Source organism: Syngnathus floridae, chromosome 18 (assembly GCF_059516105.1).
Source record: "Syngnathus floridae isolate MCC-2025c chromosome 18, RoL_Sflo_1.0, whole genome shotgun sequence".
Lineage (NCBI taxonomy): Eukaryota > Metazoa > Chordata > Actinopteri > Syngnathiformes > Syngnathidae > Syngnathus > Syngnathus floridae.
Genome location: NC_142430.1, coordinates 7,031,839 through 7,044,101, shown reverse-complemented (window position 1 = coordinate 7,044,101; position 12,263 = coordinate 7,031,839). Strand labels below are relative to the sequence as shown.

Here is a 12,263-nt window from a genome sequence, read left to right as displayed (position 1 = left end):
CAAGGTTAAAATGTGTGTGTGTGTGCGTGTTGGGTTAGGGTTAGGGTTAGGGTTAGGGTTTTTATCTAAGTGAAGGTTAAAATGTGTGTGTGTGTGTGTGTGCGTGTTGGGTTAGGGTTAGGGTTTTTATCTAAGTCAAGGTTAAAATGTGTGTGTGCGCGTGTTGGGTTAGGGTTAGGGTTAGGGTTAGGGTTAGGGTTTTTATCTAAGTCAAGGTTAAAATGTGTGTGTGTGTGTGCGTGTTGGGTTAGGGTTAGGGTTTTTATCTAAGTCAAGGTTAAAATGTGTGTGTGTGTGTGCGTGTTGGGTTAGGGTTAGGGTTAGGGTTTTTATCTAAGTCAAGGTTAAAATGTGTGTGTGTGCGTGTTGGGTTAGGGTTAGGGTTAGGGTTTTTATCTAAGTCAAGGTTAAAATGTGTGTGTGTGTGTGCGTGTTGGGTTAGGGTTAGGGTTAGGGTTTTTATCTAAGTCAAGGTTAAAATGTGTGTGTGTGCGTGTTGGGTTAGGGTTAGGGTTAGGGTTTTTAATCTAAGTCAAGGTTAAAATGTGTGTGTGCGTGTTGGGTTAGGGTTAGGGTTAGGGTTTTTATCTAAGTCAAGGTTAAAATGTGTGTGTGTGCGTGTTGGGTTAGGGTTAGGGTTAGGGTTAGGGTTTTTATCTAAGTCAAGGTTAAAATGTGTGTGTGTGTGTAGGGTTAGGGTTAGGGTTTTTATCTAAGTCAAGGTTAAAATGGGTTAGGGTTTTTATCTCAGTCAAGGTTAAAATGTGTGTGTGTGTGCGTGTAGGGTTAGGGTTAGGGTTTTTATCTAAGTCAAGGTTAAAATGTGTGTGTGTGTGTGCGTGTAGGGTTAGGGTTAGGGTTTTTATCTAAGTCAAGGTTAAAATGTGTGTGTGTGTGTGTGTGTGTGCGTGTTGGGTTAGGGTTGGGGGGGGGTCAGGCTTTGAAAACCTAACTCAAGTTTGAAACCCTAACATAAGTTTAAAACCCTACTTTGGAAGCCTAACCATAGATTGAACCCAAATTCCAACCCCACTTAACTCCATAGGTGTCACAGTGTCCCTGAGGCAAAAGGGCCACCTGGTGGTTTCACAATGCATTACAGCACAAATGTTTACTTAGTCTTCAGCTTGTTTGACTTCCAGAAATATGAACTCAGTGGACATAAATATGAATCCGTGTCTGGAATGGGTGAGTAAAAGTCCAAATAACATGCATATGACATGCGTGGAGAAGATAGTTCCCAACCATTTGTGAATGAATGGAAGAGGAAAATGAACAGGTGTTTTAGAACAGCATAGACAAGCAAATAAAGAAAATGGGGAAAAAAAACTTGCTAAACTTCTAAAGAGTTACTTCCTTATTTTTTTTCCCTGTTGAGAGAAGCACGCAATGTGATGCAGGGAGAAGTTTGACAGGCGTTTGTATATTCGTGCTAAACACATTTCACAGGAGTGGAGAGTCGAATCCTACATCTGAGGTGTTCGAGCGCAGCGACGGAGCCACTCGCCAAACGTGGCGAGCTCGGCGGTCGCCCCGCTTTCACTTCGAGTCATTCTCATCCGTTCAGTATTTCGTGGCGCGCGCGTTGGGTAAGTACAAATTAGTGTTGGCTCGTGAGTGAACGATTCTTCAAAAAAACAGATCTTTTCAGAGAACGAGAGTGAACGAATCATCGTTCTTTTTTCAGGTCATATGACTTCAACCAGTAGGTGTCGGTAATGCTCATTGAAGCTGGTGCCACCTCGCCGTGAAACAAAACGAAGAAGAGAATGACGTCACTTTCTTTTCAGGAACGAGTCGCGAGTTGCATTTCTCGCTCACCAACTAACGAATTTGTGAGTGAGTGATTCGCATTTCCAGCATTTCCAGTTCATCGCGAGAACGGATCAGTGAAGGAATGAATCCTGACTTTCCCTTTCGCCAACGAGTCAACGGTTCAACTGCCTTCCTTTCCGTGCATCAACGGAGCAGTCAGTGAAGGTGTTGCGTCTCCCTCCTGGCGTGGACTACGTAAACCAGAATGTCGATTTACCATTTCGCAAGGAAAGAAAGAAGCACTCACTGAAACACCACTTCTTTTATGTGCGTTTTCTCCAAGCTAACGGCTAACTTTATTGCATGCAGGGATGCGCCGCTCTGCAACAACGGGGAGATGATGCTTCTCTTTGGGTCATCTTGATTATATAACACTTATAGTTGTTTTTAAATAAGGTGTTTGCGCCTAAATATTGTTATCCAATATATCTATTGCAATTTCACATTGGATTGCTGGTTTGAAATGTACTTTTAATATTATTATTTTTAATGAACATTTATGTTAAAACTTGTCTGGTGTTTTATTCCTTGTTTTTATTTTTTGGGCATGAAAATAAATGTCCAAGTGACGTCACAGCTCAAACAGCCAATCAGAAAGTGGGGGTGTGACTCCCTCGTTAAATGCAGGTGCGTGAAAAGTTTTAGCTTCTTTCACGCTCTGAAGGAGCTAAAACTTTTCACGCACCTGCACTTAACGAGGGTCACTTGGAAAACATGTTGGAACGCGGCCCCGAGGACTAGAGCTTGACACGTGACGTTTGACCATGATATTTCCCTAATAAAGTGGCCTGTGATTAGATACACTTGAAAATGGCGGTGTACCTAATGGAGTGTCCAAGTGACGTCACAGATCAAGCAGCCAATCAGAAAGTGGGGGTGTGACTCCCTCGTTAAGTGCAGGTGCGTGAAAAGTTTTAGCTTCTTTCACGTTCAAAAGGAGCTAAAACTTTTCACGCACCTGCACTTAACGAGGGTCACTTTGAAAACATGTTGGAACGCGGCCCCGAGGACTAGGCTTGACGCATGTGACCTTTGACCATGATATTTCCCTAATAAAGTGGCCTGTTATTAGGCACACTTGAAAATGGCGGTGTACCTAATGGAGTGTCCAAGTGACGTCACAGATCAAACAGCCAATCAGAAAGTGGGGGTGTGACTCCCTCGTTAAGTGCAGGTGCGTGAAAAGTTTTAGCTTCTTTCACGTGCTAAAGGAGCTAAAAGTTTTCACGCACCTGCACTTAACGAGGGTCGCTTGGAAAATATGTTGGAACGTGGCCCTGAGGACTAGAGCTCCACACCTGTGACCTTTGACCATGATATTTCCCTAATAAAGTGGCCTGTTATTAGGTACACTTGAAAATGCCGGTGTACCTAATGGAGTGTCCGTGTGAGTCCCTCGTTAAGCGCAGGTGCGTGAAAACTTTTAGCTCCTTTTGAACGTGAAAGAAGCTAAAACTTTTCACGCACCTGCACTTAACGAGGGAGTCACACCCCCACTTTCTGATTGGCTGTTTGATCTGTGACGTCACTTGGACACTCCATTAGGTACACCGCCATTTTCAAGTGTGCCTAATAACAGGCCACTTTATTAGGGAAATATCATGGTCAAAGGTCACAGGTGTCAAGCTCTAGTCCTCGGGGCCGCGTTCCAACATGTTTTCCAAGTGACCCTCGTTAAGTGCAGGTGCGTGAAAAGTTTTAGCTCCTTTAGCACGTGAAAGAAGCTAAAAGTTTTCACGCACCTGCACTTAACGAGGGAGTCACACCCCCACTTTCTGATTGGCTGTTTGATCTGTGACGTCAGTTGGACACTCCATTAGGTACACCGCCATTTTCAAGTGTGCCTAATAACAGGCCACTTTATTAGGGAAATATCATGGTCAAAGGTCACAGGTGTCAAGCTCTAGTCCTCGGGGCCGCGTTCCAACATGTTTTCCAAGTGACCCTCGTTAAGTGCAGGTGCGTGAAAAGTTTTAGCTTCTTTAGCACGTGAAAGAAGCTAAAACTTTTCACGCACCTGCACTTAACGAGGGAGTCACACCCCCACTTTCTGATTGGCTGTTTGATCTGTGATGTCACTTGGACACTCCATTAGGTACACCGCCATTTTCAAGTGTACCTAATAACAGATAATTTTTTCCTAATGAAGTGGTCTGTTATCAGGTACACCTCATTCAAGAAGACTCAAGAATTTTTATTATATTTTATTATATATTTTATATGTTTTTATAGGTTTTTATATATATTTGAGCATGCCAAACAAGGAATTTGACTTCGGTACATCTCAGCCTCTGTTCAACATTTAGGTGACTAACAACACAAGACATGTGCGAAAATTGACAAATATTCTCAAACATCCCCTGGTCTGAAACACCCAGGAGGGCAAAGAAAAAACTCAAAACTCCTACTAGGGGAAATGAGAAACCTTAAGAGGCCACAGATGGGAGGATCCCTCTTCTAGGATGACCAGTCTGCAATGGCTGCAGAGTGGACACAGCACACATAATACAGACAATTCAAAAAAGGCGTCGAGAGCAGGATGTTATTGCACAGCAATGACTCTGAGACTCCAAGAGTGGTGTGAGTTCATCAGAGCGACAGCCTGGGGGAAGACGCTGTCTCTGTGTCTGCTGGTGTTGGCGTACAGAGCTCCGTAACGCCGTCCTGAGATGAGTAGTTCGAATAGACTGCAACCTAGGTGAGAAGGGTCTGTAGAGATGTACCACTAGGGGGCGCCAGTATGGGTGGTCCAGGTGTCGGATGTGATGGTCTCCAGCCTCACATGCTGTCTCCTGTTGGTCAGGAAGCTGGTGATCCACCGACAGGTGAAGGCAGGCACCGTGAGCTGGATGAAAGGACAATTCAATAGGTACACTACACGAGGTAAGAAAATTAAATGAATAAATAAATGAGTAGCAAACAACACACTGAACAATTCTTTTGAATGAATATTTTGAGTGAACCGATTCTAAATATTCAGTCCACTGGAATGCACATCACTAGTGGTCATTTACTGGTTAATTGATGTACTTATCTATGCATTTATTTATTTATCTATTCATTTTTTATAGCTTTATTTGGAGCAGAAGGGCTTTGGAACGTCAAGGGTTTGACAAAAATCACAAACAATTGGCAAATTGAAACGCTCAAGGAAAATAATTGTGATGCATATTGTTTGTTTTTGTTGTTTGTTTTTTATTCTTTGAATCATGTTCGCAATAAAGATTCATTCATTTGCACAAAGTGAATAACCAACCACCGCAATAGTAAAATGGGGAGAGGACACTGAACGACGCAAAAAAAAGTGAATTGTGACGTACCGGGCTCAAACCTCAAACGCTACTGCGTCCTCCAAGGACGAAAATCCTGCAGCAAGCAAAAAGGCGTCGTGAAAAACAGCAACGGACGACAAACATTTGCTCGTGTGTCCGTTTACCTGAGAGAATGCCGCGCCGTCGACTGCCATCTTCCTTCCCTCGTACACACCGGTCATCAATTGACTGCCTGACGTCACGTCCCCAATCCAAAACAACCTTCTTCGCTTGCTTGGTGAACCACACTTTCTTCACACTAGCGCCACCCAGCGGCCACTTATGATGACTGCTTTGGCTTACCCTGGAAATGTTTGCTTTCAGGGCACAGTATTCTCCTACTGTTGTATAAAGAAGACTTTTCTTGACAACAAACGATAAAATCATTCTGTCAACTCTAGTGTACGTGTTAAAACACAATCCAGTAAAATGGTTTTGATAAAATGAAGAAATATGTTGAATAAAACAAGCTGCACAAGTGTTTTTACGGATACTGAATCTTCTTCAGAATTCCAAACAAGGAAAAGGGCCATATATAGACGTAGAAGTTCCGCTCAGCATTAAATCACTTTAAAAGTGAGTCATGATGGACCCTCCTCCGGCTCCTTTATAAACGCACAAAGTTCTTTGGTTTTAAAAGCCAGAACTTACATTCCAGGAGCCACAATATTTCTTATTTAAGTTTGTTCTTCTTGCCTTATTCTTTGTAATTTATTTATAAATTATTTTTGTATTTATATTTATTATTATATTTATCAAGAGTACAGTAACTGTGATATTTTCTCTTCGTCTCCAAATGTTTTGGTCGGCAAACAAGATTTTTGGGTACTTTTTTCTCCTTGCAATCCTTCTTCGCATCTCTTTGTGTTTCTATCTTCCTGACTCCAACCCACTTTTAGCCTTTAACGGTCAAGTCAGGGAGGTGCATCTTTATACAGGTAGAGTATTTCAGATGAGGCCCAATTTCATACACAGCATGGCTTATTTTTTTTTGTCTTCTTACTTTTGCAGAAAATCACAGACGAGGAATGTACTTACAGATAAGCCAGGATGGAAGCGTGTCTGGTAGCGACGTTCAGACTCCTTACGGTAAGTCTTGCCTTTCGCAATTCAGCATTTGAATCTCTGCTAAAAAAAAAATAAAAAGATTCATGAATCATTGGAGGCCTTCACGTTTGTGCGTGAACGTTCACAGGTGTGCTGCAGTTACAGTCGGTGCAGCCGGGCCACATCGCCATTAAAGGTCAGAGGTCATCGCTGTTTCTGTGCGCCGACAGTGCGGGTACTCTGAGGGGGCGGGTAAGTGAAGGATCAGTTGAAAATATTTTTAACAATCAATCAGTCCAGTTGGCGAGTTATCTCACGCAAGGTTGTCTCCCATAGTCGCATTTCTCAGAGGACGACTGCACTTTCCGAGAGCTGCTGCTGGCGGACGGGTACACCCGCTTTGTGTCCCCGCATCACGGATTTGCCCTGTCGCTGGGTCCCCGCCGTTCCCCGGATGGGCACGCGGTCCCCTTCACCCGATTCCTGCCACTCAGAGATACTCTCCCGAGGGAAACGGCATCCCAACAGGCGCCGGTGAGGGAAAACCTCAACCTGGATTCCGATGACCTTCTGGGAATGTCTCAGGGTTCTATACTCAGTCCTCAGTTCTCAGTGGAAAAGTGAAGGGAGTGAGTGCTAAGCATTCATTGGTGGATTTTTAAATTAAAAGAAAAATGGATGCACAGATTGAAAAATGTGAAATGTTTTACTGTGTTGGATTTATTTTTTTGTTGTGTATTTAATAATTAATATTATTTTATTATTTCAGTGTATGTTTTGAATGTTTGTGTCAAGATTACATGCATTTTATTACACTGGAAAGATTTGGATGAAAATAAATTATTTTTTGCGACTTTTTGTATTGACTTTAAACTGTAATAATGAAATAAAATGTCAATGAAACAGCTTATGCATTATTTTGAATTCATTAAGGCTCCTTTTGGTGTGTGATGTGGCCACCAGGTGGCGGTAGAATACAGTCATGCAGACAAATGAACCATTTTTCAAGTAGTATTTTTTTGCAGGATAAAGAATATATATGCGTACTGTGTTGTCTGTCTACATGTGTTGCTGCACATTTTGTGTTCAAGTGGCGCAGGGGAATCCTGTTCTTTTGTTTTTTTTTAAACTGTAGCCTACAGTGCCGGACAGTGACACTAACACAAACCAGTGTGTGTATTAAAATACACATGCCTTCCGTTCTATGAGAAGAAAGGCTTGAGTGTTCCGGGAAAACGCAAGCTTATATTGTTAGTCGCGTAGCTTTGCAAGAAGGTCAGTCGTAAAGATGTCACTTAAGGTGTGACTAACGAAGCGGACAATCCGGTTTTACAATAAACACTAGTTGATTCTCGGAATTTAGTAAAATAGAGAATTTATTCGAAGGCTGAGTACGCAACAGTAGCGTTGGTGTTTTCAACAAATCACAAATCTGCCGGATGTTCTCGTTCATTGTTATGATGAGGTCAGTCCACTCAGCTCACGTAGGCCAAAAGCTCTGAACGTTTGCGTACGAGCGAAAGAATGCAGAGAATGACGTCTTCAGTTTACGAGAACTCTGGTTGTGTTTGCAACGCGGGCTTTTTTTTTTTTCATCGAGACCGTCTCGACGTTTCCAGTGAAAAAAAAGTGGGAGTAAAGTAAGACATCATAGTGTGTGGACACGCACATTTTAAAAGTCAAGCAAATAAAACGATTTGGATGAGGGAACTTGAGAATATACAAATTCTACAGGTTCTGTAAGACTAAATTTGAATGATCAAAGTAAACGTTTTGTCACTCGTTTGTTTTTCTCTTTCACACCTGGGTGACCAGCGGTTCCCGTAAATGGATATTTCCTTCATACTCAGCACTCTGCCCCACGTTAGCCAAAACGGTCCCGTTGAGATTGTTATAGGTGCCTCCGATTGCGTAATAATCCCCCTCGGGATCCAGGGTCCCTTCTTGTGCCTCTCCCTCCTCTGGGTCCTCGTCCTCCCACGGCAAGCTGGTGACGTGACTATAGCGGGAGCGATCCTCGCATTCCGTCTCCCGGTGGTAGAAGTAGCTGAAGTTAGACACGATGACCGGCACTGGTAAGGAAATGGTCAGCACGCCGGCAATGGCGCACATGGATCCCACCAGTTTCCCCCAAACCGTCTGCGGGTACATGTCTCCGTAGCCCACCGTTGTCATGGTGACCACAGCCCACCAGAAAGCGTGCGGGATGCTGACAAAGGCCGTGTCGTTGTGGTCGGCCTCGGCGAAGTAGATGGCGCTGGAGAAAAGGATGACGCCGATGAAAAGGAAAAAAATCAGAAGGCCCAATTCACGCATACTCGCCCTCAGCGTCTGACCGAGGATCTGAAGACCTTTGGAGTGACGGGACAATTTGAAGATCCTGAATACCCTCACCAGTCGGATGACTCTGATAATAGCTAAGGAAGTGGCCGGGCTGGTTTCGCTTTCCTTAGCGAGCTCCGTTCCCAGAGTGACGAAATAGGGCAAAATGGCGCTGAAGTCGATGATGTTCATGACGTCTTTGAAGAAGTGTATCTTGCTGGGACAGCAGCAAAAGCGCATGATGAGCTCAAAAGAGAACCAGAAGATACAAACGGTCTCCACCATGAAGAAGGGGTCGTTGAAAACACTAGCGGGTGGAGGCGCGGCCTCGGACGCGTTCCTCCCTTGGCCGTGGTGCTTGTGAAGATGATCCTGAGATGGCGGCAGACAAACCACAAAAACAAAAAAGCAAAATGGAGCTTGAAAAAGAAACAACACAAGCTAATGCAGGTCACCTTCTCATCTGACTCTTACCCAGAAATCGAATAAACACGTTTGGCAAAATATGAAAGGCTTTTAAAAGCCGGGCTATTTTTAACCCCTTTAGGTCCGGGGGATCCCGTTTTCGCAGTATTCTGATAGTATGTTGTTCACCATCTGATTGGCTGTCACTTTTGGCCGCCGCCATAAAGCGCTTGACATTTGCGGCTTTGCATATCAATCATAGCTGCCCCGATCTCGCTTGCAGTGCACCTGTCTTTCCGTTTTGCGCCAGGGTTAGCATCACGTTGACGGGTGGAAGCCATTTTAATTCGACAAGATGGCTTGTTGTCGATTTCATAGACCGTTCGGGTGTTTGATGATCTTTTTCCGTGCAATTTGGAAATTATATTCGGTAGTAGGTCAGGTGATTGTATGTCATCATCACCTCCAAGGGCTCTCCTCAAACTAAATATAACCTCGCGAGATGTCTGAAGAGAAATCCGAGAGCGTCTCGCTGTTACCGCTTCCCGCCCGTCTCCACGTTCATCACCGTCGCGTTGACTTGGACCGGACAAAGTGACTTTCCTGGCCCGGCCCGGCGCCGAAAGAATGTATTAACATGACCCGATGTCCTGCGAGACCTTTTAATCTTCTGTTCTAATCCGGCGGGAAACTTTGGCAGCGGTTCACCTATGCGTGGCGACCTTTGCCGCGCACACCTGACCCCCGCATCCAAGCCCCGCCCCTTCTCTCCTTTTACACATTCCTGACTTCAAGTATCGTGGCGACTATTTTTTTCTCTCACAATAACGTTTGGAACTTTTAAAACTTCAAGGTCAAAGGTCATCCGACTGTTCTGATTCTATTTCCATTAACATTCCGTACCTCTCGTGTCTCCTTCTCAACGCGGAAGTCCGGCAGCGTCTCCAGGCAGAAGATGAGGATGGACACCACAATAACCATGACGCTGATGATGGCGATGATGCGAGCGGCCGACGAAGACTCCGGGTGTTCAAAAAGCATCCAAAGTCTTTTCTGCATTTCGTTGGCGGGCAGCGGCCTCTCTTCCTCTTTGGTAAAGCCTTCGTCCTCCTTAAAGCGGTTCATGATGTCCTCTCCCAGCTCGTAGAACAAAAGCTCATCCATGAAGATGTCCAGGGGGATGTTGGCGGGCCTCCGCAGCCGCCCGCCTGACTGGTAGAAGTAGAGGATGGCGTCGAAGCAAGCCCGATTGCGGTCCAGGAAGAGTTCGTTTCGCAAGGGGTCAAAGTAGCGCGACCTTCTTTGCGGGTCGCCCAGCATGGAGTCGGGGAACTGGGCTAAGGTGCGAAGTTGGGTTTCGTAGCGCATCCCCGAAACATTTATGGCCAGTCGCTCGCTCAGCGCCCATCCGCGCCTCCTCTTCTCTCTCTTAATCTCCGTCACGCCCTTCTCCACAATATTCATCTGGTTCTTCATCTCTTTATCATTCTCTCCTGCTTTTTCCTCATCCTGTTGGTCACCGTCGTCCATCCCAAGTTCGAGTGTCCTCCCGAGGGCTCTCCTGTGGAACTGCGAGTCTAGATGGCCTGAAACCAAAATGACAGTCCCGTGAGTGGATGCGGTTAATTAGCATTGCTCAGGGAAGCAGAAAAGGAGATCTTCTACTCACTGGACTCCAACTTGAGCTCTCACATTGTTCCTCTCCTGCTGCTTGGCGGGTTCTCTGTCCGTGGCGTCCTTCAAATAAATCGCCACCGTCGGTCCTCCAGCGCCACTTGTTTGCTCGAGCGACATCCACAATATTGTCCGTCCCGTGTGCCCTCATGTTTGTCCACTCTTGAAATTTTTCAGGAATGCTGTTCTGAGGAAATTCAATCTCAGTTTGACCCCTCCCTCCTCCTTTCCCCCCTCCATTTTAGCAATGGAGTAACACAAGCTTCGGTGGCAGCTATCAGGTGTCAAATGTGCATGGGAGCGCTCGGTGTTGGCTTCGCCAACGAGCTCAATAATCTGGCCGGGGTCCCTCGCAGCCCTCCTATGGAATCCCCGTCCAGATCCCTTGGACTCAGTTGGCCCTCCTCTGAGCTTCTCCCATCGAGCCTTCTCCAAGCTCAACTTCAAGCGTATCATCTGAAGCTCCTCATGTCAGTCGCTGTAAAGACACGATGTGTCTTCCACCAGTTCAGTCCATTTCACCGCTCTTTCCATTTTCACATTTGTCTATGACACGGACATCCATAAATAGTCAGACCTGAACAATAAAAAAAAAAACTTACGTCATTGACACAAAATAAAAATATCAGTGCATTAAATATTACTCACTTCGGATACCGTTGATGTTATTAATAATCGTAACAGTGATCACTGGGTGAAATAACGAAACCCGGTCTGCGGGCACTTACTAGTTGTAAATTTAGTGTGGCTGTGTAAAACATACCATGAGAGTCTCTTCTTCCCCCTTGAACTCATCTCGGCAGACCACTAGAGGGCGATAGTGTTTGGGACCAAAACAAGGGATGAGGGAGGGGGAAACAAAATAGCTCTGCCAGCATTGCTGCATTTAGTCACAGGACACGCACACATACATATCTGATGTACCTATAAACGCCCATGCAATGAATATAAAAAGTCTACACACCCCTAAGGCCAAGACACTTAAATTTATTTTCTACCAATCATGTGACCGTACAACCCAATTGACTTTTTTGTTTGTTTTAATTACTTTACTTCCATGAGTACAAATAAATGACATGGTTGCAAAAGTGCGCACACCCTCTATTATTTTTACTTCCCCTCTCAAAAACAGTTTAAAAAAACAATTGAGTTGGTCACATTCAGAGTGGAAAACATTTTTGAAAAGAGGCCCAGTATGTTGTCAGACATCCGACACTCCATATATAAAGCCCCTTGCGTACGTCGCCAACTATTCCATATCGGTTTCAAAATGTCACATTGGGATGGGAGCTGCGTGGAATCTGTTTTCCACGATATCAATGACTTGACATCATCCTTCTCAGATATCATTGGAAAAAATTACAGTAAAAATCATAGATCAGCATCATGTGACATGTCTTGACTTTTCAGACGCTAAAACGAGGAGGTCGCTATATAGCTTCTTGGAAATGCTGTCATCCCGATACATCACGCCGTATCGTTTAACTTGCAATTGCATGTGTCATCTTTCACTTTCTTCAAGGACTTCTCATTGTGTTCACGCTTCAACTTGGATTACATCCATCACCGTGCGGCGGGATCCTAGACCCGACTGGCACGCTTAACTCTCGGCCCGCTCGCACGTGCCCTCGGAATGCGCTCTCACGAGAATTTAGCAGGAATTATGAGTAATTAATGCCTTTCGCTATT

At 44.8% G+C, this 12,263-nt stretch overlaps 2 protein-coding genes and 1 long non-coding RNA gene across 6 annotated transcripts; 2 read left to right on the top strand and 1 right to left on the bottom strand.

Moving 5' to 3' along the window:
• The first annotated feature begins 683 nt into the window (after positions 1–683).
• Positions 684–2,326, top strand: LOC148382689 (uncharacterized). The gene is made up of 2 exons (XR_015854099.1): positions 684–1,589; positions 1,688–2,326. It is a non-coding gene; the product is annotated as an uncharacterized LOC148382689 (long non-coding RNA).
• Positions 2,327–4,006: 1,680 nt separating this feature from the next.
• Positions 4,007–10,719, bottom strand: LOC148382687 (potassium voltage-gated channel subfamily A member 7-like). Of its 4 annotated transcripts, none has more exons than XM_088359888.1 (5): positions 10,570–10,719; positions 9,804–10,486; positions 5,252–8,867; positions 5,136–5,181; positions 4,007–4,689 (listed from the first exon to the last, which is right to left on the bottom strand). In XM_088359888.1, exons 2-3 carry the CDS (start codon positions 10,428–10,430, stop codon positions 7,971–7,973), a joined length of 1,524 nt encoding a protein of 507 aa, XP_088216014.1. In that variant the 5' UTR covers positions 10,431–10,486; positions 10,570–10,719; the 3' UTR covers positions 4,007–4,689; positions 5,136–5,181; positions 5,252–7,970. The 4 variants fall into 4 exon arrangements, with proteins under 4 accessions (XP_088216014.1, XP_088216011.1, XP_088216013.1 ...); XM_088359885.1 differs by having other exon boundaries at positions 4,007–4,660; XM_088359887.1 differs by having other exon boundaries at positions 5,136–8,867.
• fgf21 (fibroblast growth factor 21) lies at positions 5,645–6,940 on the top strand. Its single transcript, XM_088359933.1, has 4 exons — positions 5,645–6,064; positions 6,138–6,215; positions 6,322–6,425; positions 6,510–6,940. The coding sequence occupies exons 1-4, from the start codon at positions 5,923–5,925 to the stop codon at positions 6,795–6,797; spliced, it is 612 nt and encodes a 203-aa protein (XP_088216059.1). The 5' UTR covers positions 5,645–5,922; the 3' UTR covers positions 6,798–6,940.
• Positions 10,720–12,263: the final 1,544 nt, after the last annotated feature.

What these genes read in the sequence shown, in the direction of transcription:
- LOC148382687 (XM_088359887.1), bottom strand. Translation starts at nt 10,430, where the DNA reads ATGGACGACGGTGACCAACAGGATGAGGAAAAAGCAGGAGAGAATGAT. An exon ending in TTGAGAAGGAGACACGAGAG is followed by an intron (nt 8,868 to 9,803) that starts GTACGGAATGTT and finishes CCGCCATCTCAG; the next exon opens with GATCATCTTCACAAGCACCA.
- fgf21 (XM_088359933.1), top strand. Translation starts at nt 5,923, where the DNA reads ATGTTTTGGTCGGCAAACAAGATTTTTGGGTACTTTTTTCTCCTTGCA. An exon ending in GGAGGTGCATCTTTATACAG is followed by an intron (nt 6,065 to 6,137) that starts GTAGAGTATTTC and finishes TTACTTTTGCAG; the next exon opens with AAAATCACAGACGAGGAATG. An exon ending in CGACGTTCAGACTCCTTACG is followed by an intron (nt 6,216 to 6,321) that starts GTAAGTCTTGCC and finishes GAACGTTCACAG; the next exon opens with GTGTGCTGCAGTTACAGTCG.